Raw genomic sequence first — 26,887 nt, 5'->3', positions numbered from 1 at the left:
TATATTCGGTTAATGATATTATCTTATAATTTGTAAATAAATCTAGTAATAAAATAACTTTAATAGTTGGTGTCACTTTTTCGAAAATTCTGGTTTTTTCATGTTCTAGATTACTAGACATTTGATTTGTAGAAGGATGGTTTTGATTTTCTGGTTCTAAATCTGTAGAGTCTGCAATATTTGAATTTTCGGAGCGAATTGGAGCATCTGAACCTTGATTTGTATCGGCTTGCTCAAAATTAGTTTGAATTGGAGTGGATGAATTAAAATCTGGATGATTTATGTTTCATTAAATAATGCCATAATTTTTTTCTCTTTTTTCATTAATATACTTAGTGATCATTGTATCTTTTATCTGTTAGATCGATCGATTTGAGTATATCTGCATCATGAACTGGAATATTTTCGAACAATGAACTCGATTCTATGGAACCATATGGAGAAATCTCGTTCTGAGCCAAAGAAAGATCACACTTACGTTGTATTGTTTGATAGAAAAAATTGTTTTCTCAAGTTCTTTTTGAAAGCAGTCAAGAATATAATTTTTTGTAGCTATCAGTGATAACGGTTTTTATATGGCGCTCGATCTTCTGGTTATTTTTGATGGCGTTATATTTATCTAATTGGATTTGAGATATCTTCTTAATAGCTTCATAAATGTTTGGATGTTTTAACGAAGAAAATTCTGAATGCATACTCTCGAGGCAATCATTAGTGAATATTGCAGTTGCATTATTATATTGAGATATTAAATTGTAGTGCGGCAACCAAACTTTGTTGAAATAATCAATATAATCTTTGATCGAATCAACTTTATTTTGATTAATTATATGCAATGTAAGTACAAATTCTTCATGAGACATGAATGGAGTAATAGAATATAGCTTAAATAAAGAATTTTGTAAAGTATTGAAATTTTTTTGTATAAAGTGCTACAAGTTTCCTGTGTAAAGCTTGTTTGAAATGAAATAGGCATCCAATTATACGGACTTTAGGGAAAATTTGTTGAAGTGCCTCTATCAGTCCCTTTTCAAAATCACAATGAATTTGAATTAGCTTTGAAAATTGAATACCCTTGACAGTAAAAATATATTCAAATGCCTTCTTATAAGATTCAAATGTGCGGTTTTTCATGAATATAAATAAAAGTGGTAGATATTGATTTGTTGAAGGTTCACAAATCATAATTGTTAGCATCTGTCCTTTTTGAAAATGTTTTGGTGTAATTTTAAAAGTTCCATCGCAAAATAAATCTGTGGCTTCTTTTGCAAATTGAATTGCCTTCTCAAAACCAAAAAAACATCGTCTCACAATTTGCTTGAAAATCATGGCCAATGAAAAACTACTCGCCATTTATTAAACAAAAATTAGCAATTTCATCGTCTGTAATTTTTTCTCCAACAGAAAATTTTCTGGACTTATTATAAACTTCCCTGACCAATGAATCTTTAATTAATGGGTTTTCATCAGTACCAACAGCAAGTTCTGTCATAAATTTTTTAATCTGCTGAAAAGGGCAAACCCAAATTTTAGCTAAAAGTGACAGGGGAAAAAAACGTTTAGTATTAAAAAAAAGACCGATGAGAGCTTCGTTCGAAATATAGAGGGAACTGAGAATGCGCAACCATTCTCAGGGAATATTAGATGCTATTCCCGTTCCCTCTGTATGGAAAATTGAGGTTTTCAAAGGGAGTTAAGATAATATCAAATTTATACTAATTTACTTCAAAATACAAAAGTATTTGACAGCTAAAATTAGTTACTTTAGCAAGCCTATCAATACCCTTTTACGATTATTGCTACTTTTTCGAAATAAAAGTAAAAACAAATTTATACTAATTTACTTCAAAATACAAAAGTATTTGACAGCTAAAATTAGTTACTTTAGCAAGCCTATCAATACCCTTTTACGATTATTGCTACTTTTTCGAAATAAAATAAATTTATTATCAAAAACCTTTTTTTTTCTTAGTAAAAATAAACGAAATTTTTTACCTTATGAACTTTTGATGGAAATATGCAAATTTAAAATAATAAAGAAAGCCGCGAGCGAAGCGATCGGCTTAGTTCGAAGATTTTGATTCAAATCTTTGCTGATCTGTAATTCGCGGAAGCCGCGAGCGAATCGAGCGGCTTAGGTCTAAGATTTTGATTCAAATCTTTGCTTATATTCCTTAAATTCTTTATGAAACTCGCAACAGTTCCATAAAAAATTTTAAATTCTAAACTGTCGAAATTACCGATCGGTAATCACACCCTTCACGGTGTGTCACTTTTTACAGGTGTGTCACTTTTAGCTAAAATTACCCCTACTCACATTGTTCCTAAATCTTAGCCGTTAAGGCTGTTCTGAAAATATTTTTTTTCGAAAAAATTCGAAAAAAATTCTTAAAATTCAAAAATCCCTTAATTCCTGAGGATTTTGGAAAAAAGTTTTTACATGAACATGTGTATATTATATGAAGTATATTGATAAGGTAAAAATCAAATTTTATTGCATATTCATCGAGAAAATAAACTAACGAATCCCTCAAAAGAGAGAGGGTCAAAGTTGCTATTTGTCACTTTTCCACAAGAATATAATGGGGAAAAAGTTATCATATAGTTGATCTCATTCACTGAGGTGAGAGATGCATGTAGTGTAATATGTAATGGGATAAACAGTGGGATTGCTGCTCTAAGTCCTAGGTTCGAGACACATTGGCTTCATTTTTCTCTTTTTTATTGACGTAAACTATTCAATTTTTGTGTTCTCCATTCAAATTTCAGAATTTTTTTGCAGATTTCACGCTACATTCGAAGTTACCTTTTGTAACAACCACCACTGCCTACGAAAGACGAAAGTGTGTCACGATTTCACCCGGAAATCCGACGGTTGTTTAAGAGTAAGCACTTTTGGCACCTACTCATCCCTCAAAATTGAGAGGGTAATCCTCCTCCTCTCAAATAAACGTACATACGGGTGCACCCTTAATGATAATAAAAATTAATTTTCTAAGTATATCATAATGTATATCTTCAAATCCTATTAATCTAATTTGTTAATGTTTAGAAATGGAGGGTAATAATCATTTTATAAACAAGATGAAATGCATTCCATGATTTATTACTCTAAACAGACTTCTAATGCCAAATTACTTCATTTTGAAAAAAAATCTCAATACCCTACGTTCCCAACTTCTGGAAAACGGTTTTTCACCCTTATGATCAGTTTCAGACACTTTGGGAGGAGAGGTTATCGATTTTGTAATTTAATCGTCGTCGTTATCGATTTTGTAATTTAATTGTTATCGTCTTTTTCTAAACGTGCATTTTTACATTAAAAGCAATGCAACTCCAAAATTAATTGGTATTTAGACTTTAATTAGGTGCAGACAAACGAAATGCAGTCCAAATATTTTGGTGATATATGAATTACATAAATTTAGGGAAATTGAAATTATATCTTTTTAAATTTTTAGGAAAACAGATTTATAGAATTGTTTAAGTCATCAAAATAATGCAGACTTAGGTCAAATTTTCCAAATTTAATCATTTGCAAGACTTTCAAGCGACTTCAAAATGTCGAAATATAAGTCCAAAAATCAAATTACGATTACAGTCTATCCTCAATTATTATCACGCTAATTATTGAGTGACCCATGCGTTCGTATGTATGTAATACCTTTTAAAAAGGAGATGAGAGAGATAAACTACATTTACAATTTAAATCTGATGTATTTACTTGTTACATTTACAAATGTAAATGTTTCTCGTAATGTTTACATTTTGTAAGTATAACGAATAAAAATGACGCACTTTTTTTACAAAGTCAAATTATGCGATACAACTTTACTTGTTACATTTACAAATGTAAATGTTTCTCGTAATGTTTACATTTTGTAAGTATAACGAATAAAAATGACGCACTTTTTTTACAAAGTCAAATTATTGTTCGATTTTTGCAGCTTGTAAACGATTAATTGTATAAAGCAATTGATATTAGCACGACATAACTGAATAATTCTAATATTGAAATCAAAAGCCCTTAAAATATCATGATATTTTAATTTCATAACAAATCTAGGAGACTATTTGATGAAAACATATCCGATGTGGGTTTTTGTTGTATTATATAACTTGTTATTGACTTCTTAGCTTTCCAAATTTTTTTCGATAATGAGAAAACGAATGAAAAATCAACATTTGGTCCATTTAAAATTTGATTTGTTTACATTTTTTTTACTTTTTGAATTTCAATTTATATTTTCCTCAAGAAATACTTTAGATTTTAAGAAACTAAATCATATAATCTACTAAGAAAATATATTAAATCCTATAATACTCAAAGTTTTGTGATAAATCCGATCTTTTTTATTTTACTTTTATTATGTTTTTGCAAACTTAAGGTCCTCACTAGGTAAAACATAATACTCTTTGAAGTTAAGTATTTTCACAAAGAGAGGACCAACAATATCAAAAGATTGAATAAAGATTTGTATTATTTTATTTATTTTTAAGAACATGTTTAAGAACCCTCATTATCTCCACGAATATTGCATATTTTTCTATTCTAAGACCACCAAAATTACGTTTTAATATAGAAAATAACATATTTATGTGATGCTAAAGTCGAAGTCCTTAAAAAATTAGTGTTAAACATCCATTTATTACAAAATTGAAGAAATATGTGTAAAATATAACACATAATTTAGTTATTTGACTCAATTATTAGTTATGCAATATCAGTTGTGTTTATATCTGCGTTATATCACGAGATGCATTGAATTGTCATAATTAGATCACCGTAAATCTTATCAATTTTTGATACACTTCCGGTGAAAAATTTAGCCTTGACAATAGGATGAAATATATTGTAAAAAAATAAATTTTAGATTTTGAAGTTTATCATTTCGAATAATGAAATATAAACAATACAAATTTTCTGTCGTTTCGAGATTCATAAATGATCGGAATCTTCCAGCTCCGACTGAAATAGAACTTTCGGAAGCTAATTTTCAAGACGAATCTTCTTTATTAAGATTTATTTTGGATATCCCTAAGGATTTAAGCTTTTCCATTGACTCATATTCAATGAATCTTTTGATACATTTCATTATCGAGCAATCTACACAAAATGAAACAATATTAAAATTCACAATTCAAAATATCACTTCTTCGAATATCTTTCAAATAGATTTGATACTACTGGAAAATTTATTCGAATATTTATCGCATTATATTAACCAGATTTTTTTCATTTTTTCATTAAAATTAATTCATTTTAAAGCTTTAGATAACATACAATACCTTTATTTATCAACATTTTCCGATCAATATGATGAGATATTACGTTTCATAAGCAGCAGTGACAATTCTCTCTATATCATCGATACATTTATTGCTTTGATTAAAAACAATATTCTTGACGTTGAATTCTTCCAAAACGCAGTTTTACTCAAGAAAGAAATTTTTTCTAGTATTATTGAGTACGAAAATCAATATTCAACTTATGCAATTGCAAATTTCTTTACAAAATTATTAAAATATTACCCAGGATATGCAACTGCTCTTCCATGTTCGGATATACTAATATCAAATTATTTCAACTTTTTTAATGACGTGAATTCAATTATAAATAACGAAGATTTTGTTTATCTTCTCAAATTTATAGTTTTATTTTATAAAGCAGTCGATATAACATCTGAGATGGCTTTAGAATTCATAAAAACACTTGAAATTCTGCGAAGTCTTTCTCCTCACTATTCATTTACAGAGTATGTAGTTCAGGGGTATTATTGTGTACTTCCTCTTATACCCATGCAAATTTCATCTACCGATTTTTTAAATTCACATGAATTTTTAATTAATTATGCAATTGAGAATTCAAATCTTCACAAATATTTGAAATTATATTCCAGATGTTTCCGCAGATTTGATAGCGATGAAATATTCAAAAATGTTTTTCATATCTTAAACCTTGTAGAAGTTACAACAGAATATTTATCAGAAAATCAGGATCTTTCTGAGAAACAGATCTTTATTTGCAACGATATCCTAACGAGGGTTAATTTAATTTAATTTATTTTTTATTTCAAGTTTGAGTAAACTTTCAAGATAATCTATATAAGCCTTTTGATGTTCTTCATCTAGATTCTTGTTTAATATGTGATGAATTTGATTTTTTTTTGAAAATTCAAGATAAAATTCTTTTTTATCTTGATCAACAACATGAACAATTCGAGTACAGCGTAAACATTTCATCAATATTTTCTGTTTTCTTCGTTTCTAGATATTTTTCAAATATTTCTTGCGGAATCTCATTTTGATATACCCATTTATTTTTTTCCGGATGCTGATCTTTGTACTTAACGAAATATTGCTTGACTATTCGCTCAGAAACAACATATTCGATCTCTTTTCTCTTTCTCATTGAATATTTGTGACACTTTTGAATTCAATCAAATCAAAAATATTTGAAATTGCTAGAATTTTTTTCTTTCTCATGAATATTTGAAATGAAAAAAAAAAAAAAAAAAAAAAAAAAGGAAGTGGGGCTTCCAGGCACTTCGTGCCTTCTAGCCCTGAGGATGAATGAGTATAATGAAGTTTTTTTTTTCTTGGGGGATGGCTTCCAGGCACTTCGTGCCTTCTAGCCCCCGAAGATGTTTAGTATAAATGAAGGTCTTATATATACGGGTCTTCCAGGAGCTTTTCACAAATTATATATGTTTTCATGTTTTGTCAAGACTTCTTCGTAAATGTTTTGTCAAGACTTCTTCGTAAATGTTTTGTCAAGACTTCATCGTAAATGTTTTGTCAAGACTTCTTCGTAAATGTTTTGTCAAGACTTCTTCATCGTAAATGTTTTGTCAAGACTTCTTCGTAAATGTTTTGTCATGATTTCATCGTAATGAGCGTAAATGACCCAAAAATATAATTTAGGTGAAGAGGTGAGATGTCACCCGTTTTCTCACCTGTTTTCTCACCTCTTGAATTTTCATGATTTCTTCGTAAATGCTTTGTCGAAACTTCTTCATCGTAAATGTTTTTAACTTCACTTAAAATGCCACGTAAGCTACGTAAGAATATACGTAAGAGGAAGGGAGCATTGAAACATCCAAAAGTAAAACTGACACCACAACAACAGTTGCAACAACAAATGCTGAATGACCCCACTATGTTGCAACAAATGTCAAGCAATCCTATGCTTTTAAACCGAGTTGTTGGTGCACAGAGTGGAGGTTTAAGAGCGGCACTTTTAGCGAAAATGGCAGGCTATGGTGGAGCTGCAGACGGAACAGCTTATAACCCTCAAAGTCAAATGAATTTGAGTTCACTCAAAAATCAAATAACAGATGTCAAAAAGTCAAACATAGACATACAGAAACAAATAAGTGAAAACGAAAAGAAACTAGAATATGACAGACACACAAAGAAACTCAATGAGTTAAACGTAGAGAAAAAGAAGAAAGAAGAACAACTGAAAGAACTAAGTACAGAGGAATATGCGAAAAAAGTGTCAGAAAAAGCAGCAGAAGTAGCAAAAATGGAACAAGATGTTATAAATTTGAAAAACCATACTACTCAATATAAAGTACTGAAAGATGAAGAGATAAAACAAAAAGCCCTGAAGACATATATGGATAGCGATGAGTATAAAAAAGAAGTTGAAGCAAATGTAAAGGCAGAAAAACTTTTACAGTTGCAAAACCAAACCGTACAGTATGAAAACTTAGCACAAGAAAGTAAAAATAACGACGCAGCCATGCAAAAGGCAATGAAAAGCGCAGAATATATAAAAGCTAACAATGACTGGTTAGATGCCCAAGCTAACGCTAAAGCAGCCCAACTTATAGGGTCAATAAGGACAAAAATACAAGCGGATGAAGACAGTTCAAATGAAGCTTTAACAAATGCTGACTTTAAGAACGCCTTCGAAGCTCTTCATAGTAAGGTGAAACAAGTGAACGACTTCTCATCTGGAAAGAAACTGAAGTCTGAAGGTTTCGACAAAGAGTTAAAAGAAGTAGCACAAAATATGACGAAAATAACAGATGCAGCAACGAGACAGGCAGTTCAAAGTGCCTATGACGCCGTTAGAGCAACTGTTGTGAAAAGTCAAGAAAAAGAGTTACAACAGACCAAAACAGACCTAGTAAATGCTTTCTTAAGAACGAAAAGTCAGGTAGGACATTACGCTGCAGATGGAACATATGTGCCAGCTGGTGGAACTTATATACCAGCTGTTGGAATTTATATACCACCAAACCCTCCAAGAGAAGCACCTGCACCAGGACTACCTAAAACATTTACATCGTCACATGGACACAGACACAGGCATGCACCAAAACCAACACAACAACCAACAGTTCAAAATCCAGCACAACAACAACAACAACCAACACAACAACCAGCACAACAACCAACACAACAACCAACAGTTCAAAACCCTGCACAACAACAACCACAACCAACAGTTCAAAACCCTGCACAACAACAACCACAAACAGAGCAAGGACATAAAAGAAGTAGAGAACAAGGAAACCAAGAATTCTTAAAAAGGCTTAAGGAAGACTATGGTTACCCAGATAGTATTGACTTTAGTGACAGATATAAAGAAGCTATTAGAAAGTTCAAGGATGGAAATACTGACCCGAACCTATTTAGCTTTATGGTTCAGCACCAAATGGGATATAATTTCAAACCTGGAAAATACAAGCTCGCTAAGGGATATGATTTAATAGCATATCATCCAAATGACATGACTGAATTTACTCCGAGATATTTGATGTCAGAGCTAAATGACAATTCAACTCCCGTCATGAAACGCGTAAAAAATAGAGACGGAACGAAAGAAGAAAGGTTTTTTGAGTCCGGATGACTTAGAAAGGGAAACTTGTTGAAAACGGTCTCGGAATATATGAAATGCCAGCAGATGAGGTACAAGAAACTCCACAGGAAGAACTAGTTCAGATACAACCAGACATGGAAGAAATAGTTCAGCAACAACAGCTAGAAGAGCCTGAAGGAAACGAACAAGTCACTCCTTTGGAAACTAACTTCACAGAACTAGATGAAGATTTGGAACAGCCGAAAAATCTTGACCCTCAACAAGAGTATGCGGAGAATATGGAATATTTCCAAGAGTCTAAAAAAAATTCAGCTGACATAGTAGAAGAATATCGAAAAATGTTTGCCGACATACAAAAGACTCCAACACCAGATGAAAATATTCAGCATAGAATGGAAGCACTGAAAGAAAATGTACACAAATACAACAACCCTTTTTACTTACGAGCATTTAACGTTCAATCTTCGGATGAACTCGGTGAAAATAAAAGGTTAAATTTCAAGAAAACATATAGAAATGAAACATTGTTTAAAGTTCATTCAGAACCTAACCAAGATGGAAACAAACCTACTTTTGTTTCTGCAGACGATGGAACTACAATGAGATGGGGTCATAAAGCTAATCCGGATAGGTGGTTCATAAACTTACAACCACAATTCCAAGAAGTTGTAGACGCAATGGAAGTCAATGGTGAACCAGATATAGCTGGTTTTTAAGCGCGGCTTTAATGCCATTGAAAGATATGAAACATGCAGATATTTTGGACCAGTATGAAATGAACATGGCTGATGGAAATATAACACCTGACGTTCTAGAACATTTATCTCAAAGAACTACACAGAACCATAGAGATGGTATATTTGGTGAAGAGTTTAGAAAGACAGTTAGGGAGAGAGAAGGAAGAGAACCTATTGTACATGACCTTGCAAACGAAAGTTTACAAAATGTCATAAAAACTTACTTTGCAGACGATGAATCGAGAAGGGATGAATATTTAAGAAAACTCAAATGGACAGTACCAAATGAAATGTTAGTATTGAAAAACATGTTCCTTGACAAAATAAAACCAACTACAGAAATAAACGACGCAAGACTGAAAGATTGGGTAAAAGCTTTCCCATTCACAAAAGATATAGTTGGTAACATGGAAAGAAAACCAGAATGGCTACAAAAACATATATTTGGAAACGAGCTTATTCCATATGGACAGGCACTGTTTGAAGCGCTTGAACCGGAAACTCAGGAAAGAGTCATGCAAACAATACGCGAAGACTCAAATACAGACTATGACAAACTCTTTCTAGGATATAGGTTACCTGAGATGGGCGACCAGAGCCAAAAGGCAAAAAGGACATGGGAAATTTGCAACATACTAGATGAACATAATGCAAAGATGCAACAACTTCAAGCAGAGTTAAAAACTCAGTCAGGAAGAAAGTAAAGCTTGGTCGGAGTGGGTTCTATTATGACATATAAATCCAACTATTCTATATTTTTACTCATATGAAATGTACGCCGCTCAGAATATAACGCCAACAGTTTTGGATGCTATGAATGGAAATGTTTCCGAATGGTATAACGAATGCGACAATGCCATTAGAAGGTCAGAAATAGTTCCTGGAACTTACGAATATACAACTGCTGTTTCTTATGGAAACGTAGGTGAGTTTGGAGAAGGTTCTTCAACAACAGTAGATATTGCTTGCGACAGGTTTCATATAATTTCTATTGACAACTCTTTCTTATACGTGGAACAAGACATTGAAATAAAACCTTCTGCCAAGTTGTCTGACAAGAAAGGTTGCAATGGAATTTTCTATGTCGGATACCAATATGCTCCAGAAGTTTTCATGGGATATAAGATATATTCTAACTCTGACTTAGTTCAAACAGTAACATGGGCAAACTATGAATGGTTCGCTTTGAGAAACTCAGTACAACCACAAGCTAGAGAACAAACAGACCAGTATGCAACTATTGAGAAAATAAGAAGACTTGACCCTAACGTTCCAGGAGTTTATGTTAACCTTTCTGGACAAACTGCAGCAGCAGTAACCAAAGTAAAACTGAAACTTAGAGTTCCTTTGTCATCTTTCCTCATCTTCAGGTTTTTAAGATACTTGCCAAACTGGGCAGGAAAAATTTCTATTGAACTTACTCCAAGCAAAAATAACTTAGTCATTGCACCAACACAAGACCCATTCACTCTTACAGAAGTAGTGGGAACAAATAAAATGTCATTCGCCGACTTTTGCAAAAACAAAGTTGACTTAGACTTTGGTTTCTCAAACCTCAACACTGAAGTAAACTATTATTTCAATGCTGCTGGAGATGCTTGGGACCCAGTTAAGTTCACATGCGAAAAATTTGAATGCAAGAGAATAGAAAGCAGACTTGCAGTCTATATGTTGGACCCAGATATTTCAAATGCTTTAGCTGCCAAATATATTGCAGTTCCACTTATGTTCCCTATACACCAAATATCTGTCAAAGACTTTGCAGGTGAAGTTGGAAACCAAAGTGCTGACCCAGGTGCAAGAACAGATATTGCTTTAACAACTGCAATGAAACATGCAGATACTATGTTTGTACTGTTCAGACGAACTATAAATGACTATTCTTGTTTCTACAACCCCGGTATTAAATATCATATAAACATAGATGGCAAATATTATCCAAGAGAAGAATATTCTACAGTTGAGGATATGAGGTCATACAACTTGACATTAGATGCTATGAACTTTAACAACAACTTCACAACAACCATTAACCCTGAAATGCAAAGTTCTATTATGCCATATGTGAAAGTATGGACTCATACAGGAGGTCAAAAAACTCAATATACAAATGGAGACCGTTCAAACTTTTGGCTTGGCATTCCATTTGCTGACTCAGAAGACTTTATGGGTGGTATTTCAACTGTTGGTACAGTTCAAATACAATATACTGGTGACAGAGACGGTCCAGATGAACTGAGAGCAAAGAAGTTTACAAAACCAATAGCACTTTTCACGGAAGATGCTCTTTTGAAGATTCGTTCGATGAAACCTGCTGGGGCTCCTCAGATTGGCATAACGACAGCTTCCATCGAGCAGATTTTGGCAGCAGGTCAGTAAGTTGTTCTTGAACTGACTTCTCTCCGTCAAATATTGACAGTACGCCAGTTTTGACATAAAATTGTATTATAAACTTACCTTTAGAAATATCGGTCAGTTTTGTTGTTATATTTTTGTCTGCTTCAAGAACTTTCACCATCTCGGTTATACCAACTTTCTTTGCTTTATGAAAATATTTTGGTTCAGCAAATATTGCTATTCTATAACATTTTCCATTGTTTGTGTAAAGAACTACTCTGTCAATGAACTTGTATTGTTTGTGTGTGTAAACTTTGTTTTGCTTCAATTCGAAGAGATACTCAAATACGTCCATCTTTTTATTCTAAGTAAAATGTCATTTCCGAAAAATAGAAGCGTAAGTGTTTCAAAAGGTTTAATGGCGATGGCAGATGTGAAGTTAAATTCACCAACTCAAACAAACAGTCAAAGTGTTATTGTCAATGTCAAAGAAAGAGATGTTGAAATGGGGAAACCATACGAAGACCAAGATGGTATAACAATAGTTCCTGTAAAAGAACCAACATATCCTGAAGTTAGCAGAGACTTAAGTTCTGTTGCAGATATTCGAAACGACTACCAACAACTGAAAGACAAACTTCAAACTCAGGAGAAGATTTGTCAAGCTTTAGGTATAATGTTAAACTTGGTCGAACACAACCCTGTAAAAGTGAACTCATATGTCATTGCACCTCATGAAGTTTTGAAAGAACTATTGAAACTTTTGACAGAGGCAGACGATATAAACATCAAAGAAATAGAACCCGACGTTAGTTGCTGTGGTGTTTCATATAATGTCATTGACAAGATATACGTTATGAAAGGAGGTGAAACGTTGAACTTAAAGTATAGTTTCCCAGACGTTATAAAAATATTTGACGACCACAACATTTCATTAAAATTTATTTGCTAAGTAAAATGGCAGAAGACATAATGGTTTATACTATTACGACTAAAAACCCTGAGTCATATAATTCTATAACAACAAACTTACAAAGTCCTCAAGGACGATATTGTAAACTAACCTTAAACACAATGACGACTAAAGCCTGTTTTGCTCTTTTGACACCAGAAGATTTTATTGTTGTGAATGGTAAAAAATACTCCTTTGAAGATACTTATTCAGATATACCACCAACAGGTTTTGTTGACTTATTTAATACTTTAAGGACGAGTGTAACATGTGCTGCAACTAGAGCAGGTTTCATTATGTTTGGATGTCCGACTGAGTTTACTATAAACGATATGAGCTATAATACAAAACTTATTTCTGGTTTTTACTACCAACAGTTTCCTATAACAGGAAAAGGTGTCATACAAGGAATGTCTATTCCATTGACTTTAAGTACACCTATTTTATATATTGTTTCAAACTTAGGTTCAAAGTGCTATTCGAATGTCGACAGAAACTACTATGACCAAAAGATACTCATGCGTATAAACAACACTTTCTCTGCTGGTTTGCCTATTGTTCATTCGAATGCAGAGTTTTCAGCTTTAGTGAACTCAAACACTTTAGCAAACATAAACTTAACCTTAGTTGACGCAAACTTTGTTCCTGTAAAACTTTTATGTCCTATGTATTTGTCAATGACGGCAGAAAGTTTCGAATTGGAAGATGCAACTGGTGAAAGTATTGTACTACAAGAACAACTTCAACAACAAATAGCTCAAGAACAACAAATGCAACAAATGGAACAAATGCAACAACAAAGTCAAGAATAAAAAAATATTATTTTTTTTTATTTTTATAAAAATGTACAGAATAGATGTTTCAGATTTTTATGACTTCCAAGCGTTCAGAAATATGTGTCCATTTAGAGACTATAACAAAGCAGTCGAGAATTTGAAACGTTTAGTCATTTATGTTGACTCTGCCCCAGAATGTTATGTCATGAAAGAATGGGATGTTGTCTTTAACAAACCAAGAGCGACAATAGTTTCAGAACAAGAATGTAGACAAAAACTTAAGAAAATAAAAGTCGTACAAGTTGGCATGAAGATGTTAGATGCTTGGGATATCTTATTGTCAAAGTTAGAAGATTTTTCAGTTCGAGGTATAAAGTTCTATACACCTTCTCCAAACTTCTATTCTATCTTCACTGGATATAAATACGAACAAGTAGAATGGAAAGAAAATATTATAGAAGCTTGGTTAGACCATGTCAAAGAAATTATATGCAATGGAAACGAAAGAGTCTATGAGTATATCTTATGTTGGTTTGCAAACATCTTACAACATCCAAGTGCTAAAAATGAAACTGCTCTCATTATAATTGGAAAACAAGGAACTGGTAAGAACACATTCTTTACAGATATCTTATGCAAACTATTAGAAGGTTATTCGAATCCGAATATGACAAACTTAGAAAACATCTGCGGTAAATTTAACTCTTCAATAGAGAATATGAAACTTATAGTTTGCAATGAACTTCAAAGTATAGATACAACAAAAGTTTTGAACTCAGATGCTTTGAAGAGTCTTATAACAGACAAAGTTGGAGTTGTTGAAAGAAAGTATAAAGACCAAAGAGTTTGTGAAAATGTTGCAAACTTCGTCATGGTTTCAAACAATGTTTTCCGATGAAGTTAGAAAGTTCTGACAGAAGATATGTAGTTGTCAGAACGTCAGATTCTCATATGCAAGATACAGAATATTTTGACGCTTTGTCAGAAACTTTGACATCTGACTTTTACAACCACTTGTTCTCATATTTTATGACATTAGATATTTCTAAGTTCAATCCAAGACAAATTCCATATACCGAAGAGAGACAAACATTGTTAGAAGCAAACAAGAGTGTATATGAACTGTTTATAGATGAGACTAACTTTGAGTGTTTAGATGAAAGGTCATTGTACGATTCGTATAAACAATATTGTCAAGAATATGGTTATATGGCAGCGTCTAAACGAACATTCTTGGCAAATGTCAAAAGTCTTTTAGATGTTCAGAACGGCGTATATACAAAGAAAAATTTTTCTGAGTAAATTTTAAAAAAATATTTTTTTATCCGATAGAAAAGATGGCAAAATATATTTCAGTCAACAAGTACATGTCAGGACTTAAAGAAGAACTAGACCCATTCGCTTATTTGAATGTTTACTTCTACAATTTTGAAAAGTCTACATTTGACAAAATTTGGAACATTGCACCAGTTAAGTTTGCTGTTGTTAGAAAAAGTGGTGCAACTTTTGAAGACTTAGACATAGAAGGTTTGTTAGCAGTCAAAGAAAATTTTGACAGAAAGTTCTCAAAACTCGAAGAAGGCAAAGCATACAAACTTGTTATACCTTATGAACCAAAGAAAGCAGACGACTATGAATATTATGAGTCTAAGATAGTTGAAGTTCAAGGTAAATTGGGTAAAAAGATTTTAGAGTCTAAGCCAGTGTTTGCTCCTAAAGAGGAAGAGAACATTGACATTGACCCAGAAATGTTCTAAAAATAAAATTTTATTTTTACATGTCAAATTTCTTTTTCTCTGGAACTGGTTCAGGTTCTTTCTTCTCTTCTACTTTCTTTTCTTTCTTTTCTTTCTTTCTCTCTTCTTCTTCTTTTCTGGTGGAGTTATGTCAAATTTCTCAGAACCATATTTATGTAAAAGTTCTTTGTCCTTTAATAGCTCTTCTATTCTGTTTTCTATTTCATCTTCAAGAACAGCGCATGTGCCTTCTTTGCATTCTAAGAACTTTTGTTGGACTTCATCTTTCCAATCGGTGTCATCTCTGTCAACAAGTCTGTCATTGACAAATTTTAAGACTGCTCTTTGTAATGTTTTATGGTTCTTGTCATATTCCCAGAAACAGAACTTTAGAACAAATTCACCTTTCTTGTTTACACTATGTAAGATTTTATGGTCGACAGATGTTTTGCTGTCGAAAAGTTTGTCTCGAATATAGATAGCGAAATCGCTAGACATTTTCAAAAAGATAAAAATTTTAATTTTTCTAAAAATATGTTAGAAAAAAAGTTTGCTGACATTGACAAAAAATTTGAGAATGTTTTAAATAAGAACAAGAGGAAGTTAGAAAATGCTCAGATAAAGCCTATACATGACAAGTTCTTATTTGCTCAGAATGGTATAACAGGTCTAATCGCACCACCTGGGTCGGGTAAGACTTTCACTTATCTTAAAATGGCTGCACAACAACAAGAACTAGATGAGAAGAACCCATTTTATGAGTTAGTTGTCATTTGTAGTACTTCTGGTCAATTTGACCAAACCGTAAATTCGTTCAAAGATATTATAAAAAAGTCTAAGTTAGTATGTATAAAAGATACTGAGTTGTTAGATTGGATAAAGAAGTACCAAAGAAGAGTTTTGAAGTACAATGCTATAAATGAGTATATAAATTCGAAGTTTAAAGACCCAAATGAGGAAATGCAGAGAATATTAGAGAAGAAACACTTCCGAAACAAACAGAAAGAGATAGAATACATTTCGAAGAAATTGCAATCTTACGATTGGAAGACATACCCTCATAGGTGTCTTCTTATCTTAGATGACTTTGCTTCTCATCCTTTGTTAAAGAACAGAGAACAAGACATGTGTCGAATTCTTAAGAAGCTCAGACACTTTAACATCTCAGTCGTAATATGTGTACAGACAGCAAAGAGTTTAAGTAAGGATGTAAAGAGAATACTTACTGACATTATACTTTTCCCCGGATTGTCCGAAGACGATTTCATGGAACTTATGAAAGAGTCCATGGCAGGTAAGTTTGACAGACATGAACTATGGGAGAAGTACAAAGTCATACAAGACCCTCATACTTCTTTCAGAATTCATATCTACGCGAACAAAGTTCAAATTGTAAAAAGTCAAGCTTGAAAAATAAAGAGTTCATTTACTCTGCTTGTGGTGCTGGGGCTGTCGGTTCTTCTGGCTTTGGAATGGACTCGGTTGGTGGTACGTCGGACATTGTCTTGAAACAATAAAAGACTTGTCTTGAAAAAGTAAAAGACTTGTCTTGAAACAATAAAAGACTTGTCTTGAAAAAGTAAAAGACTTGTCTTGAAAAAGTAAAAGACTTGTCTTGAAAAAGTAAAAGACTTGTCTTGAAAAAGTAAAAGACTTGTCTTGAAAAAGTAAAAGACTTGTCTTGAAAAAGTAAAAGACTTGTCTTGAAAAAGTGAAAGACTTGTCTTGAAAAAGTACGGGTATCGTCTGAAATCAAGACCACTGTTCTCAAATTTGAGAACTTTACACCAAAAAATTTCTTGAAAAATAACGGGTCTTGTCTTGAAAAAGTAAAAGACTTGTCTTGAAAAAGTAAAAGACTTGTCTTGAAAAAGTAAAAGACTTGTCTTGAAAAAGTAAAAGACTTGTCTTGAAAAAGTAAAAGACTTGTCTTGAAACAATAAAAGACTTGTCTTGAAAAAGTAAAAGACTTGTCTTGAAACAATGACCGACATAGACCCAGCAGATGAGGCAATCTACCTTATAGAGCTACCTGAGCCATCTTTGGTGTCAAGCTTGAAAAATAAATGGCTCATTTACTCTGCTTGTTTGAAGTTGTCAAAATACTCTGTTATTTTTTCCTTTAACAATGGCAAATCTTCTTTGAAGGTAAGTATTGTACAACCTTTAATATCATAGTGTGTTTGAGGTAACGTATCTTGAACTATTTGTTTCACATCTTCATTCGGTGTCATTGAAATCGGTAAGTTTTCGCGATAGAACCAATTTCTGTCAGATTTGTAAATCTTAGCAAGGTCGTAAAAGCTTTTGTTGTTTCTTCTGACTAAATGCAACATAACCATATCTCTGTCTTCTTCATTTTCCATCTCTTCAGTATAAATCATATACTTATAGTTCTTTTCCTTTCCTTTTGGTACCGAACGTGGTATTCTTTTCTGAATGCTTTTGTCTTTTGCTTCAAGCTTGTTTTCCATCTCTTCACGTTCTTGTCTATGAATTTCATCTAACATCATGAAAATATAACAAGCGTAACGAGGTGAAGCCCACATTGCTACAGCATTTACAAGAAGTCTATGAACATACCAACCTCTCAAACCAGGAGCCAAATTCTTGCGATTTTCGTACGGAATCTCTACCCTCGGTTTTCCGAGGGTAGCAAACATATGAGGAAATTCTTCTAAAAGTTCTTTTGTCTGTTGGTTTTCAAACCAATGATATGCTTGCTTTGTAGAACGAAGAGCATTCAAAATACTTTGCATTTGGTACATATCGTCTTTGACCGAACGAATGAGACGTAACTGTTTGTTATACTGTATGTACTCGTATTCTTCATTTATAGCTTCATGGACTATAACTGTTGTTGTGTTCTCTGATGTTGACATATCTGTCTTTATATTCCGGATAAAAAAATAAATAAAAATAAAACTAACTTTATTTTTTCTATCTTAAGGAAATTCATGAAATTTCATACGGAATTCAATAAAAATAATGTTTATGTTAGAATGTTAGATCTAACATGTTTTCTAACATGTTTTCTAACCTCTTTTCTAACCTCATGAATTTTCATGATTTCTTCGTACATGTTTTGTCAAACATGAACGTAAATGTTTTGTCAAGACTTCTTCGTAATGAGCGTAAATCAGACAAAAATAATGTTTATGTTAGAATGTTAGATCTAACATGTTTTCTAACATGTTTTCTAACATGGTCTAAAACATACAAAACTCATGAAATTTCATACGGAATTCAATAAAAATAATGTTTATGTTAGAATGTTAGATCTAACATGTTTTCTAACATGTTTTCTAACATAACTATTTACAAGCGTTTTACATGGTATATGTTGCGATGGTTCATGACTCTAAACAATTTCGTAGCTTCTATTTCTTCTGTCAGTATGTCAAAAGTTTTAACGATACCGAAAGTTTCTTTATACTTCTTCTTGACATCTGAAAGAAGGAAATCTTCTGCAGTTGGATAGTTTTTGTTCAGAAATGCTAACATGTCCATTTTATCTTCTGCTGGCTTTTCTGCTTCTTTCTTTAAGTCTGCATAGTCGTTTCTCATACGTTCTATCTCTTTGACGGTAGTAGTATATTCCTCATTGCTGCTTTACATTTAGAACATTGCGGGTTCATTTTTGCGTTATATTCTGAAACCTTACCTGCTAAAACAACTAAGGCGTCAATGGTTTTCTTTAACTCAAAAGTTGCGGGTTTTATCTGTTCATTCCATATCTTACCTCTTCTATCTTTATCTCTTATCTGCCATACACATTCAGCAACTAACGAAACAAAGTTGTCGTAGGTCTTAAACTCCCCAGATTTATATATGTCAGAGATGTTCTTATATACCATGTCGCAATCTTTGTCCATGACTTTGTGGTTGCAATGAAATCCAAGAAACTCATAGTTAACCTTTCGTATGAACTTCTTTATTTCTACTGAGTCAGTTGCTTTGACTTCTATTTCATCGAATTCTGGAATAGTAAGCTTTTGTTGTTGGATTTCAGGTAGTTTAGGCAAATGGTCAATAATATCCTGCATTTCATAAAGATATTCTTCATCTGTTTCATCTTTCGCACTACAGTCTAAATTATTTGTTAAAAGTTCTTGCTTTATCTTCTGGATTTCTGTTTCGAAAGTATATGAAGAAGGAATGAAGCTTTTCATCTCTACCAACATTGACGTAGGATTCATGACTAACGAGTTTGGTGCTGTTGTTGCTAACATGTTCTTACAATAAAAATAAAAAATATTTTTTTTAAAAAACTAACTTTATTTTTTATGTTTTTTGTGAAAGTGTCAAAATTCATGAATTTCGAGAGTTTTCTACGATGTTAGAAAACGTGTTAGAAAACATGTTAGATCTAACATTCTAACATAAACATTATTTTTGGGTCTTTTACGCTCATTACGAAGAAGTCTTGACAAAACATTTACGAAGAAGTCTTGACAAAACATTTACGAAGAAGTCTTGACAAAACATTTACGAAGAAGTCTTGACAAAACATTTACGAAGAAGTCTTGACAAAACATTTACGAAGAAGTCTTGACAAAACATTTACGAAGAAGTCTTGACAAAACATTTACGAAGAAGTCTTGACAAAACATTTACGAAGAAGTCTTGACAAAACATTTACGAAGAAGTCTTGACAAATTCAAGAGTTTTAGACCATGTTAGAAAACATGTTAGAAAACATGTTAGATCTAACATTCTAACATAAACATTATTTTTGCTGAATTCTGTATAAAACTCATGAGTTTTCTACGATGTTAGAAAAGAGGTTAGAAAAGAGGTTAGATCTAACCTTCTACCCTAAATTATATTTTTGTCGAAAAAAATGGTTCATTTACTCACAATATTTTTGTACAAAACGACCCCAAACTTTTAACTTCTTTTCTGCAGCTTCAAATGCTATCTTAGCGAGTTCATATTCTCTAAATTCTCTCTTTAAATCTTCTTGTTCCCATTGGTCTAGTTCGTATGGCGAGTCTCTATAACCATAACATATCTCACGTTCATGTTCTAATTGTTTTTCGCACATTTTTCTAACTTCTTGTTCGAACAAAGGTTTAGCATTCTCCACTGTATCTTCGAGTTCTTCTTCATCTAATTTCTCATGAACTTTCTTGTCTATGGAGTCCATAATTTTTCCAACTGCTATACAATATTTTGGAGAAGCCCACATTGCAATATAGTTTACGAGTCTTGGGTCTACATACATTCCTCTAACCTGTTTGATTTCATCCGGAATTCCTGCATGAATTTTGTATAAAAAGCAACCCGCCGTTTTCCGCGGGTTGGTATATTCTTCACAAAATGCCTTAAAATACTCTTCCCAGGACTTATTTTCCAACAACCTTCTAAAGTCTTTCCTAAACTGCTGACACATCTTTGTTGCATTTATATAACCATCCTTGTCTCTACGTAAGACTTCAATACCGTTGTAAGTGCCTTTTGTGAATGTTTCGCCATTAGATTTGTTCGTGAACGTTTTTGCTTCGACTGACATTACTGTTCTTACAATAAAAATAAAAAAATATTTTTTGGTGGGACGTCGGACATTGTTCTGAAAAAGTACAAATATTGTCTTGAAACAGTACAAGTATTGTTCTGAAGCAGTGCAAATATTGTTCTGAAACAGTGCAAATATTGTTCTGAAACAGTGCAAATATTGTTCTGAAACAGTACAAATATTGTTCTGAAAAAGTACAAGTATTGTTCTGAAACAGAAAATTTTTCTCACAAATTGAGAGCTTTTACGGGAAATTTGTTCTGAAAAAGTACAAGTATTGTTCTGAAAAAGTACAAGTATTGCTCTGAAAAAGTACAAGTATTGCTCTGAAACAGTACAAGTATTGTTCTGAAAAAGTACAAATATTGTTCTGAAGCAGTACAAGTATTGTTCTGAAAAAGTACAAATATTGTTCTGAAGCAGTACAATGGACAACATCGAGCCACATTCAGTACTTTTTCAGCACTTTTCCGTAGTTGTATATGAAAGACAATTCGAGATAAAAGTCATAGTACAGTGGAATAATATGCTGCACACCGTTTGTTGTGAACCAAATTTGAAAGTCAGAGAAACTGTTACTAGGTGGTTCGTAGAATTTAGAAGCAAAGTCATAAAAGTCCTTACCGATACAAAGAAAACTGTTGTTGCTTGAACTGAAACTTGCATGACACATAACATTTTGAGGGTCAAACACATTTCTATAAACTGTCAAATCTGTTGGTGGGCGTATAAATTTAAACGGACCGTCAGGTGGTAATGGTTCGTTCTGGTTTAGTAACCGAAGAAATTGTGCCCAAGAACGTTTGTCTACTTCCCAAAATAAAAACTGTGTATCTCTTGGAGGGTTATTTTCAATCCTTTGAAATGAAACTGTGGAGTTCATCTTGTCATATTCTAGCTTCAGATAGTATGTTCCATTTAGTAAAGAATCGTATTTTTCTTGAAATTCCCAGTAGTATTTGTTTATTTGAGTTTGAAAGTCATTTAGAGTCTTCTCAAGGTTTTCGTCTGAACGAATTGTAAAGATTCTCATTTCATCAAATTTGTCTATTAGACCATCAGAACCTCTATATTGCCCATGAAAATATACTGCGAACATAAAAGCGTTAGTTCTTTTTGAAAACAAAACTCTTCTAAATCCTATTGCCTTTGCATCTGAAGGACTTTGAAGCCAACGAATTGGATAGTCAAACCTGTATGAACGGGATGAAATTTCTTCATCTGAAATATTTCTACCGGCATTTGTAAAGATATAGTCTAACGGTTTTGTATCTGCTACTTTTGTTCTTTGTTTTTCAACCTGAAACATTTAATATATGTAAAAATATACTGTTTTAAAAAATGTTTTAAAATGGTATGCAATGTTTTACTTCATGCAATGTTTTACTTCATGCAATGTTTTATTTCTGTGCCGTCTTCAAGCACACCCCAGTACTTACGCTTGGAGAGGACATGAACTTCGGAAAATACCTTATCTAGCTTAAAACAGCCCATCTTTTCACCGACCATTCCCAATTCAATGAGTTTGTTATACCCTTCTTCGTTCGTCATGAGTGCGTCGATGTTCTCATAGTAAACCTTGACTTTGGATTTGACTTCGGAGAAGAATTTGTTGTAGTTGTCAAGGACTGCTTTTGCGAACTGAGGGTAAGACCAATGTTCGACAATAGGTTTTAATGTGGTTACTAAGCCACTTTGACCTTGAGTGAATTCGTACTTCAAAACAAAAGGAGAAAACCTTTCAACAAAGTTGTCGACCTTCTCATAATGTTTACTCTTCATCTCTTGAGGTTTCTTAATGGAATATCCCCATGTCGAATTCATAAGCAATTTGAGTGTCATTGCAAGTTTGGGGTTTGAAGCTTTCCTAATATCATACAGTTGTTGTATGACTTTTCCAACTGTATAGTTCCTTCCCGGGAACTCACCATCTTCGTTTGGAATTCCAGTCGGGATATATTGGACGAACCTCATGTATGCAGCGTTAAGGTCGACATAGTATATCTTTTCATCTGAGTCGAACTTGTCGCAACCAATTGGTCCAGTTTGTGGAAATTCAAGTGAGTCTCTTATCTTCTGAGAAACTTCTCCTGTTATCTCATAAACATCGTCGAAGCAACCTGTTTCATATAAAACCTTCTGAGCTAACTCTGATGCTCTCCAATACAATTTGACGTCGATTGGATTTCTCAATGGAAGTTTGTTTATAGCATCTTGAAGTTCTTGCAACCTCATTGGAAGTTCTTCTGGTTCAGGTTGGTATCCGAACAATCCAACTCCTTTTGGAGCTGTGTACTTCTTTTGTACTAGAACTTTGTCTGGAACAACTTTTGGTCTTGCTAACAATGAAAAGTTTGTTTCGTCTTTTGGTACAAAAGTTTCTGTCAGCTTGTCATCTGGAATTGGTTCCAACAAACCTTTCTCGAAAAGAATGTTAACAGCTCTGACAATGTTACACTTACCTTTTCCGAACAATGGGTTTGTAAGACTTTCGTTCAACATGAAGTGGTTGTGGACAATTACAATCTTCAACCATGGTAAGTCTTTGTCAACAACATAGTCGTCATGTGAAGAACCTTTCTCAGTCGGAATGTTGACTCGGATATTCACATTTGCCAACGGTGCAATTTTTGACAATTGACCTCTGAGCATGTACCTTGTTTTCACACATGACTCAAGATACTTCATCTTCTCATCTGTAACAAGACCAGAGTTCCTGAGACATGTAAGAATACAAGGTTCATTGACAATTTTTTCAATTGAATTGTAAATTCCATACCTTGTCAAGTCAATGTCAGACTTATTTATGAAGGGGAAGTATCCAGCATGTTGTCTGACTGCTTGAGGGTTAGGTTGGTACCATTCGAACTTCACGCTTACAATTCCTTCAATTGCATTCAAAATGTCTGAGTCGGAGTCAACCATTTGTTCTCTCTTTGTAGTCTTGAAAGCGTCAAGAAGCATTGCAGCTGTTGTGACATTGCCATGCGCATAGTATATATGACCATCTAAATCTGTTATGGTCAATCTGAGATTGTATCCTTTCTTATTTCCGTCTTGAATGGCAGCAAGTACTCCCATGAAGCCTTCTTTGTTCTTTCCTTCGTCAAAGTTTACTGTAAAGGTTCGACCAGATGTAATTTGACTTCTAACTTCGCGATACTTTTCATATGCATATCTTGTTCTTTCCATGGGAGCATGACCATCCTCTGCACTACCTTTTTTCCTCCTCAAGGGATACAATTGTTCGTCATGTTTCCAGTAGAATCTGGCAAAGCCGTCTTGTCCTTCAACCTGAGGCTCACTAACATCGAAAGGCATGTTCATAAGACGCTCTTCCTCTAACCTCTCTAGTCTGTTTGGATAATTGGCGCGTGCTGTTTCAAGGTCCATTTCGTAGGTCAGACCAGCCAGTTTGTCATAGACTTTTATGGGTCTTCCCTTCCTATATTTAAACTTCTTTGAAACTTTCCAACCATATCTTTCTAACTCTGCTTTTATTCTAGCAGACCTTCTATCCATTCTATGCGAGGGCATTTTTATAAAAATAAAAAAATGTTTTTACTTTACTTAACATAGCCACCAGCTACCAAAAGTCTTTGACGCCAACCCATACCAGCTAATGAAGGTTGACTTGGTTTAGTCTCCAAACTAAACTTTGGTTTTGGTTTATCTTCAGTTTTTGGTTTTTCTTCTTCTATCGGTTTTTCGTCACTTTTCGGTTCCTCTGACTTTACCTCACTTGCAGGTATGGTTGTGTCGTCAACATCTTCGTAAATATCATATGCCATTTGTTTTTGTTTTCCTTTCAACTTTTTGTGTTTGTTGTAAAGTTTAGAATATTTCGACTCTAAGTCAATGAGATGTTCTATAATGAACTGTTGGTCGGTGAAGTAAACTTTTCCATCTGTTGTCTCATAAACTCCTTCAGACTTCAATATTTTATTTGTGAGAGTCTGTTTCTTTTTTGAGATACTAGCCGTTCCATTTCTATGAAAAGTGACTTTGTAGTTAGGGTTTGTATTTCCAGACCTGGCACTTTCTATTATTGAATTTTTCTCTTCATCTGTAAGTTCTTTGACAGGTTTTGACAATGGTTCTGAACTTTTTGTTTGTGGTGTCAAATCTACCGTTTCAACTTCTTCGGTCATTTCATCTCAGTAAAAATTTTAGTTTGGTTTGTTTTCAACTGGTTGTTTAGGTTTTTTAAGTCGGTCTAAAACTTCCTGAGGTATAGGGAGGACTTGACAAACACGTAGTTTAGCTGCTGGAAGCCGACAAATCCATCTTGAGCCCATTTGTCTCAATGCTGTATTGTTCATTTCATCTCAGTAAAAAAATTTACATTCCCCACGTTTGAGGCGGTTGAGGTTGGTTGTTGTTTACCCACTGTTGTGCATGGTTATATCCTCTGTTAAAGAATCTTTCACCTTGGTCCATATAGTGCCCTGCTTGGTTATAGTAGTCATTTGCTTTGTTATAGTAGTTTCCTGCTTGTCTTCCTACATTGTCCATCCATCCTTGAACTTTTCCTCTTGTTTCAGGATTTGGAATAAGATTTGCTGCATCTCGTGCTACATCCCAACCTTTCTGTACAGTTTGTATAATAGGTTGTGCTTTCTCTTTAAGTATACCTAATGTACTCAAAATCTTCCTTCCAACTCCAAATACACCTCTGGCTATTGTTCCCACTGCGGGTAAAAATCTAGATGCGACTCCTGCTAATGCGCCAAATAAACCCATTTCTTATAGGATAAAAATGACGAATCCAAACAAGGACCCGTATGTTTCTAAGGCAACAAAGAAAGCACTCATGATAAAAATCTTTAGTTCAACACCAAATGCTTGGTTTATGGATATCTTGGAAAACATTCCGAGGTATAGAGAAGATGGACCACCATACTGGCTAATATTTGTTGGTCAAAACACAAGATACTGTGAAGCCATACCATTACAGTCCAAAATATTTTAGATGTGAAAACTGCTTTGACAATATTCGTTGACAAATACCATCCAACTAAACTGACATCTGACTGTGAAAGTTCTTTCAAATCAGACGATATTAAAAACTATCTGCGTTCAAAAAATGTAAACCAATATTTCATTGTCGACCAAAACCATTCTGCTCTTGGTGTCATTGACGGTTGTATAAAAATCTTAAGAGACTTAAACCAACCACAAGGTGGTGAAGCAAATGAAATGTCATATGACGACAAATACAGACATTTCTCCATGGCAAAGATGAGACAAGTTTTAAATATTTACAATACCCGTAAACAAAAAGGTTTGGGAAACCACCCCCGAAGAAATGAAAAACAACCCCGACTTAGAGAAAGACTATATATTTAATAGTTTAGTCAAAAGAGACAAACAAGAAAGAATGCCAGGCTTCAAACTTAAGAAAGGCGACAAAGTAAAAATAGAAATACCTAAACGCGACCCATATGAAAATACTATTGACTATGACAACAATGGGAACTCGACAGGTACTCACGTTCGTGTTCGTAAAAATAGAAGAAAGTATACAAGAGAATATTATGAAGTTTTAGGCAAACATGGCAAAATGTACACACTGCAAGCAGAAGATAAAACTACTATTGTCAGACCTCGTTTCAAACTTGTCAAAGTTCAAGGTGGTATACTTTCAAAGACAGTTCCTAACAAATATAAGACAACTCCTGACGAATATGCTAAAGAAGTTGAAAATGACGACTAAGCAATTCTATACCATGCGTAAACTGTCATGTAAGGTGGCATGTAGTCTTTACTTTGTCCCGTTGTTTGTGTATATCCTGTAACGCGATGTGTATGGTTTCCATCTCCCTGAGTGTCACTCCAGTAACAATTTATAGCAAACTGAACGTCGTCTTTAACATCATATCCTTTACCTTTTTTCAAGGCGTGCCAATCCCAAAATTTATGCTTATGCCAACCTGCTTGAGATGTACTTAAATCTACGTAGTGACTGTGTGCAGGTAAATTTTCACCTGAAATCGTT

At 33.5% G+C, this 26,887-nt stretch overlaps 15 protein-coding genes and 4 pseudogenes across 19 annotated transcripts, besides 7 other annotated features; 9 read left to right on the top strand and 10 right to left on the bottom strand.

The window, feature by feature from the left end:
• Nucleotides 1-100: 100 nt before the first annotated feature.
• Nucleotides 101-2,315: a mobile genetic element.
• Nucleotides 2,286-2,315: a terminal%2Cinverted (terminal inverted repeat of Phantom transposon ID:TVAGG3_0037730).
• A 919-nt stretch (nt 2,316-3,234) lies between these two features.
• Nucleotides 3,235-3,315: a terminal%2Cinverted (terminal inverted repeat of MuDR-N2_TV transposon ID:TVAGG3_0037720).
• Nucleotides 3,235-3,441: a mobile genetic element.
• Nucleotides 3,442-6,446: 3,005 nt separating this feature from the next.
• Nucleotides 6,447-6,477: a terminal%2Cinverted (terminal inverted repeat of rnd_1_family_319/TvMULE1 transposon ID:TVAGG3_0037710).
• Nucleotides 6,447-6,514: a mobile genetic element.
• Nucleotides 6,515-26,887: part of a mobile genetic element that runs on past the window's edge.
• Nucleotides 7,025-7,463, top strand: TVAGG3_0037700 (protein of unknown function, DUF4106 family; the record flags this gene model as incomplete). The annotated part of the gene is made up of 1 exon (XM_051220646.1): nt 7,025-7,463. A coding segment is annotated over one exon (439 nt), but the record flags the coding sequence as incomplete, so codon positions are not given.
• On the top strand, nt 7,748-8,656 carry TVAGG3_0037690 (protein of unknown function, DUF4106 family; the record flags this gene model as incomplete). Its single annotated transcript, XM_051220645.1, has 1 exon — nt 7,748-8,656. A coding segment is annotated over one exon (909 nt), but the record flags the coding sequence as incomplete, so codon positions are not given.
• On the top strand, nt 9,576-10,274 carry TVAGG3_0037680 (protein of unknown function, DUF4106 family; the record flags this gene model as incomplete). The annotated part of the gene is made up of 1 exon (XM_051220644.1): nt 9,576-10,274. One exon carries the CDS (start codon nt 9,576-9,578, stop codon nt 10,272-10,274), a length of 699 nt encoding a protein of 232 aa, XP_051105630.1.
• Nucleotides 11,108-11,949, top strand: TVAGG3_0037670 (annotated as a pseudogene). The gene has a single exon. A coding segment is annotated over exon 1 (842 nt).
• Nucleotides 12,326-12,859, top strand: TVAGG3_0037660 (protein of unknown function, DUF4106 family; the record flags this gene model as incomplete). The annotated part of the gene is made up of 1 exon (XM_051220643.1): nt 12,326-12,859. The coding sequence occupies one exon, from the start codon at nt 12,326-12,328 to the stop codon at nt 12,857-12,859; it is 534 nt and encodes a 177-aa protein (XP_051105629.1).
• On the top strand, nt 12,982-13,671 carry TVAGG3_0037650 (uncharacterized protein; the record flags this gene model as incomplete). Its single annotated transcript, XM_051220642.1, has 1 exon — nt 12,982-13,671. The coding sequence occupies one exon, from the start codon at nt 12,982-12,984 to the stop codon at nt 13,669-13,671; it is 690 nt and encodes a 229-aa protein (XP_051105628.1).
• Nucleotides 13,943-14,937, top strand: TVAGG3_0037640 (annotated as a pseudogene). Its single transcript has one exon. A coding segment is annotated over exon 1 (995 nt).
• Nucleotides 14,973-15,392, top strand: TVAGG3_0037630 (protein of unknown function, DUF4108 family; the record flags this gene model as incomplete). The annotated part of the gene is made up of 1 exon (XM_051220641.1): nt 14,973-15,392. One exon carries the CDS (start codon nt 14,973-14,975, stop codon nt 15,390-15,392), a length of 420 nt encoding a protein of 139 aa, XP_051105627.1.
• On the bottom strand, nt 15,409-15,869 carry TVAGG3_0037620 (annotated as a pseudogene). Its single transcript has one exon. A coding segment is annotated over exon 1 (461 nt).
• Nucleotides 16,332-16,781, top strand: TVAGG3_0037610 (protein of unknown function, DUF4106 family; the record flags this gene model as incomplete). The annotated part of the gene is made up of 1 exon (XM_051220640.1): nt 16,332-16,781. The coding sequence occupies one exon, from the start codon at nt 16,332-16,334 to the stop codon at nt 16,779-16,781; it is 450 nt and encodes a 149-aa protein (XP_051105626.1).
• Nucleotides 17,447-17,737, bottom strand: TVAGG3_0037600 (uncharacterized protein; the record flags this gene model as incomplete). The annotated part of the gene is made up of 1 exon (XM_051220639.1): nt 17,447-17,737. One exon carries the CDS (start codon nt 17,735-17,737, stop codon nt 17,447-17,449), a length of 291 nt encoding a protein of 96 aa, XP_051105625.1.
• Nucleotides 17,898-18,253, bottom strand: TVAGG3_0037590 (KilA, N-terminal/APSES-type HTH, DNA-binding family; the record flags this gene model as incomplete). Its single annotated transcript, XM_051220638.1, has 1 exon — nt 17,898-18,253. A coding segment is annotated over one exon (356 nt), but the record flags the coding sequence as incomplete, so codon positions are not given.
• TVAGG3_0037580 lies at nt 18,690-19,603 on the bottom strand (annotated as a pseudogene). Its single transcript has one exon. A coding segment is annotated over exon 1 (914 nt).
• Nucleotides 20,224-20,886, bottom strand: TVAGG3_0037570 (uncharacterized protein; the record flags this gene model as incomplete). The annotated part of the gene is made up of 1 exon (XM_051220637.1): nt 20,224-20,886. The coding sequence occupies one exon, from the start codon at nt 20,884-20,886 to the stop codon at nt 20,224-20,226; it is 663 nt and encodes a 220-aa protein (XP_051105623.1).
• On the bottom strand, nt 21,338-22,198 carry TVAGG3_0037560 (uncharacterized protein; the record flags this gene model as incomplete). The annotated part of the gene is made up of 1 exon (XM_051220636.1): nt 21,338-22,198. One exon carries the CDS (start codon nt 22,196-22,198, stop codon nt 21,338-21,340), a length of 861 nt encoding a protein of 286 aa, XP_051105622.1.
• TVAGG3_0037550 (DNA/RNA polymerases family) lies at nt 22,273-23,124 on the bottom strand (the record flags this gene model as incomplete). Its single annotated transcript, XM_051220635.1, has 1 exon — nt 22,273-23,124. The coding sequence occupies one exon, from the start codon at nt 23,122-23,124 to the stop codon at nt 22,273-22,275; it is 852 nt and encodes a 283-aa protein (XP_051105621.1).
• Nucleotides 23,352-24,411, bottom strand: TVAGG3_0037540 (uncharacterized protein; the record flags this gene model as incomplete). Its single annotated transcript, XM_051220634.1, has 1 exon — nt 23,352-24,411. A coding segment is annotated over one exon (1,060 nt), but the record flags the coding sequence as incomplete, so codon positions are not given.
• Nucleotides 24,456-25,040, bottom strand: TVAGG3_0037530 (phage tail repeat-like family; the record flags this gene model as incomplete). Its single annotated transcript, XM_051220633.1, has 1 exon — nt 24,456-25,040. The coding sequence occupies one exon, from the start codon at nt 25,038-25,040 to the stop codon at nt 24,456-24,458; it is 585 nt and encodes a 194-aa protein (XP_051105619.1).
• Nucleotides 25,231-25,632, bottom strand: TVAGG3_0037520 (uncharacterized protein; the record flags this gene model as incomplete). The annotated part of the gene is made up of 1 exon (XM_051220632.1): nt 25,231-25,632. The coding sequence occupies one exon, from the start codon at nt 25,630-25,632 to the stop codon at nt 25,231-25,233; it is 402 nt and encodes a 133-aa protein (XP_051105618.1).

This window comes from Trichomonas vaginalis, chromosome IV, assembly GCF_026262505.1.
Source record: "Trichomonas vaginalis G3 chromosome IV, whole genome shotgun sequence".
In the NCBI taxonomy this organism is placed as follows: domain Eukaryota; phylum Parabasalia; order Trichomonadida; family Trichomonadidae; genus Trichomonas; species Trichomonas vaginalis.
The sequence above is the reverse complement of the archived record's forward strand: the minus strand, read 5'-3'. Positions and strand labels throughout refer to the sequence as shown.